General features: G+C 43.8%; 1 protein-coding gene across 1 annotated transcript in view; it reads left to right on the top strand.

Annotated features, from left to right (window-relative positions):
- The window catches only part of SH3PXD2B (SH3 and PX domains 2B), a 98607-nt gene that overhangs the window by 30516 nt on the left and 64830 nt on the right, over positions 1-3261 (top strand). The window contains exon 5 of the mRNA XM_011987723.1: positions 1399-1475. Within this exon, the coding sequence (XP_011843113.1) occupies positions 1399-1475 (77 nt within the window). The remainder of the gene's footprint in view (positions 1-1398; positions 1476-3261) is intronic.

Consider the following 3261-nt stretch of genomic DNA (forward strand, 5'->3'; position numbering starts at 1 on the left):
TCACTGCAAGCTCCACCTCCCGGGTTTACGCCATTCTCCTGCCTCAGCCTCCCAAGTAGCTGGGACTACAGGCGCCCGCCACCTCGCCCGGCTAATTTTTTGTATTTTTTAGTAGAGACGGGGTTTCACCATGTTAGCCAGGATGGTCTCCATCTCCTGACCTCATGATCCGTCCGTCTCGGCCTCCCAAAGTGCTGGGATTACAGGCTTGAACCACCGCGCCCGGCCTCCTTTATGTCTTATTTCTGATTTCCCCCACCCCCGACTGTGGTAGATCCAGAATGGGGAGCCAGGTGGTCTTAACCTTTAGTGCGTATGCTTCACCACCATCTCCCTAAGAGAGAATAGCCTGTCTAAACTCTTGAGAACCCACTGATTTGCTTTAAACAGACCTCACTCATGACATCTCAATGTCTTGGATATTTCCAGAGATCTCCAGTGGCATCGTGTATATACTCGTGTTTTCCTGTGACCCACATTCTCTGCCCGTGTGTCATATTGGTAGCCCTATGCCCCAGAGTTTCGGATGTTGTGAAGCAGGCCATGGACTCTCAGTTAATATTTGGTGAAATAGGAAAACTCGAAGCCCCAGAGTTTCGGATGTTGTGAAGCAGGCCATAGACTCTCAGCTAATATTTGGTGAAATAGGAAAACTCCAAACCCTTCTCTCACGAACACTAATTGGGGAAGGAACTGGAAGAATTTGCCATCTTTGCAGGTGGAAGCCACATTCATACATTTATCAAACATTAGTGTCACAGAATGGACTGAGACACAGTCAGTTCCTATTTGTGCAGAGCACATGACTGGTAGGACAGAAGAAGTGCTGTAAAAATAAATAATGTGTGCAGTCAGAAAGAGCCATCTCTTAACCCCTATGAGGGATGGTGGTGGGGTTGCATGGGGAGGTGTCCAGGCAGAGGGGAGGGCTCAGCATGGGGGTTTAGGGAACATGAGGAAAAGGCAGAGGGTGAATGAGGATAAGGGAGGAGACTGAACTATTGCTGAGGGCATGTCTGCTTGTCCACTGCACTGTTCACCCAGCCAGAATCCTGGAGTTGGACAGGACCTCACATGCTCGGGTCCAGCCTTCTTTCTTCATCAGGTAGGAGTGGCTTCCTTCTGCGGTTGTTTCCAGCCTCCCTTATCTCACCAAAACTTACTCTGTGGCTCCCATTCCCCCAAGCCCTTGTGTTAAAACCATGAACATGGTTTAGGGGGACCTCGCATGGGCTTATCCAAGCCCCACGGAAGTCCAGCAGGGGCACCTTGATCACAGCCAGGAATTTTGGCACCACTCAGACCTACCCTAGAAACAGCCGTGTCCACATCCTCTCAGGTTGCTGAGAGCTTGTCCCTGTTCCCTGACAACACTGTCTTTGCTCTTATCTTCTGCAGGTAAGATTCTCTTCAGACGAAGCCACATCCGGGACGTGGCTGTCAAACGCCTGATACCAATTGATGAATACTGTAAGGTAAGGCTTAGAAATGCCCACACAGTCTTCCCTGTAGGTGTATTCTGTTTTCTTTTCTTTTTCTGGCTACAGGATGCTCACCGATAAAAATTTATACAATTCAAAGGAATGTAAAGAAATTAGGGGGAAGTCACTCATTATCATTAAACTTAGAGGCAACAGTTATTAAGGGTTTTACGTATTTCCCTTCCACCTTTATGTGCATTTCGTAATGATGTTGAGACCATTCTGTATGTGTTATTTTGTTGCTCTTTCTCTTTTGCCATAATTATTATGTGAGAATTTCCCTGCTATTAAAACATCCTTTTGGCTGGGCACAGTGGCTCACACCTGTAATCCCAGCACTTTGGGAGGCCAAGGCAGGTGGATCACTTGAAGTCAGGAGTTTGGGACCAGCCTGGCCAACATGTTGAAACCCCATCTGTACTAAACATAGAAAAATTAGCCAGGTGTGATGGTGCACACCTGTAGTCCCAGCTACTTGGGAGGCTGAGGCAGGATAATCACTTGAACCTGGGAGGTGGAGGTTGCAGTGAGCTGAGATTGGCGCCACTGCACTCCTGCCTGGGCAACAGAGTGAGACTCTGTCTCAGAAAAAATAAAAATCCTCATAAGCCTACTTTTAATGACCGCATAGAATTCCCTTATACATTTGTGTTTCAAAAGTTATTTAACCAACCCCTGTTATTTGATGGTGCAGCAGCTTCAGTCCTAAACAACAAGAGACCTGCCTTTTGGTTATATTTCATTTGACTTGAGGCTATAGTCAGGAAAGGAGCATGTTTTTATTTAGTTTAGCAGTTTTCCTTTGGTATTTATTTCTCCAAGTTAAAATCACTAGCGATTCTGATGGGAGAGGAGTAGGAATAGCAAGAAATGTTTTTTAAATGGAGTAGTGAACGATCTCCCCCTCAGATCAGGAACAAAGCGAGTATGTTTACCCTTACACGTGTGTTCTACATTTTACTGGGGGACTAGCCAGTGTAAGCAAACAAAAAAGAAAGAGAAGGCATCCAGATTGGCAAGGAAAGAGTGTAACTCTGGACTCACAGACGACATGATTCTCTATGTAGAAAATCATAAGAGATCCATCAAAAAATGCTAGGACAAATAAATGAGTTTAGTAAGATCAGGATTAAACGCTCAGTATACAGAAAGCAATTGTATTTCTATATCTTAGGAACAAATAATCCAGAAGTGAAATTAAGAAAACAGTCCCACTCCCAGTAGCATCAAAAAGAATAAAATACTTACAAATAAGTTTCACAAAAGAAGTGCAGGATTTATACACTGAAACTACAAAATGTTTCAATGAAAATTAAAGAAGATCTAAATTCATGGAGAGACACTCCGTACTTGTGGGTTGGAAGACTCAATGTTGTTAAAATGGAACTCCTCCCAGAATTAATCTGCATATTCAATACAATCCCTGTCAAAATCTTTTTCATAGGCTTTTTAATAGAAATTGACAAGCCAGTCCTCAAGTGTATGTGGAAATATAAAGGACCCAGAATAGTCAAAACACTGTTGAAAAAGAACAACTTTAGAGGAGCCATACTACCCATTTTCAAAACTCCCTCCAAGGTACAGTAATCAGGATAGTATGGTACTGACAAAAATAGGTATATAGATCAGTGGAACAACATTGAGAGTCCAGAAATAAAATCTTACAAAATGTTTGATCAGTTCATATTCCACAAAGGTACCAAGACAATTCACTGGGAAAAGGATAGTCTTTTTTTTTGAAATGGAGTCTCGCTCTGTTGCCCAGGCTGGAGTGCAGTGG

This window comes from Mandrillus leucophaeus, unplaced genomic scaffold (genome assembly GCF_000951045.1).
Source record: "Mandrillus leucophaeus isolate KB7577 unplaced genomic scaffold, Mleu.le_1.0 Scaffold314, whole genome shotgun sequence".
In the NCBI taxonomy this organism is placed as follows: Eukaryota; Metazoa; Chordata; class Mammalia; order Primates; family Cercopithecidae; genus Mandrillus; species Mandrillus leucophaeus.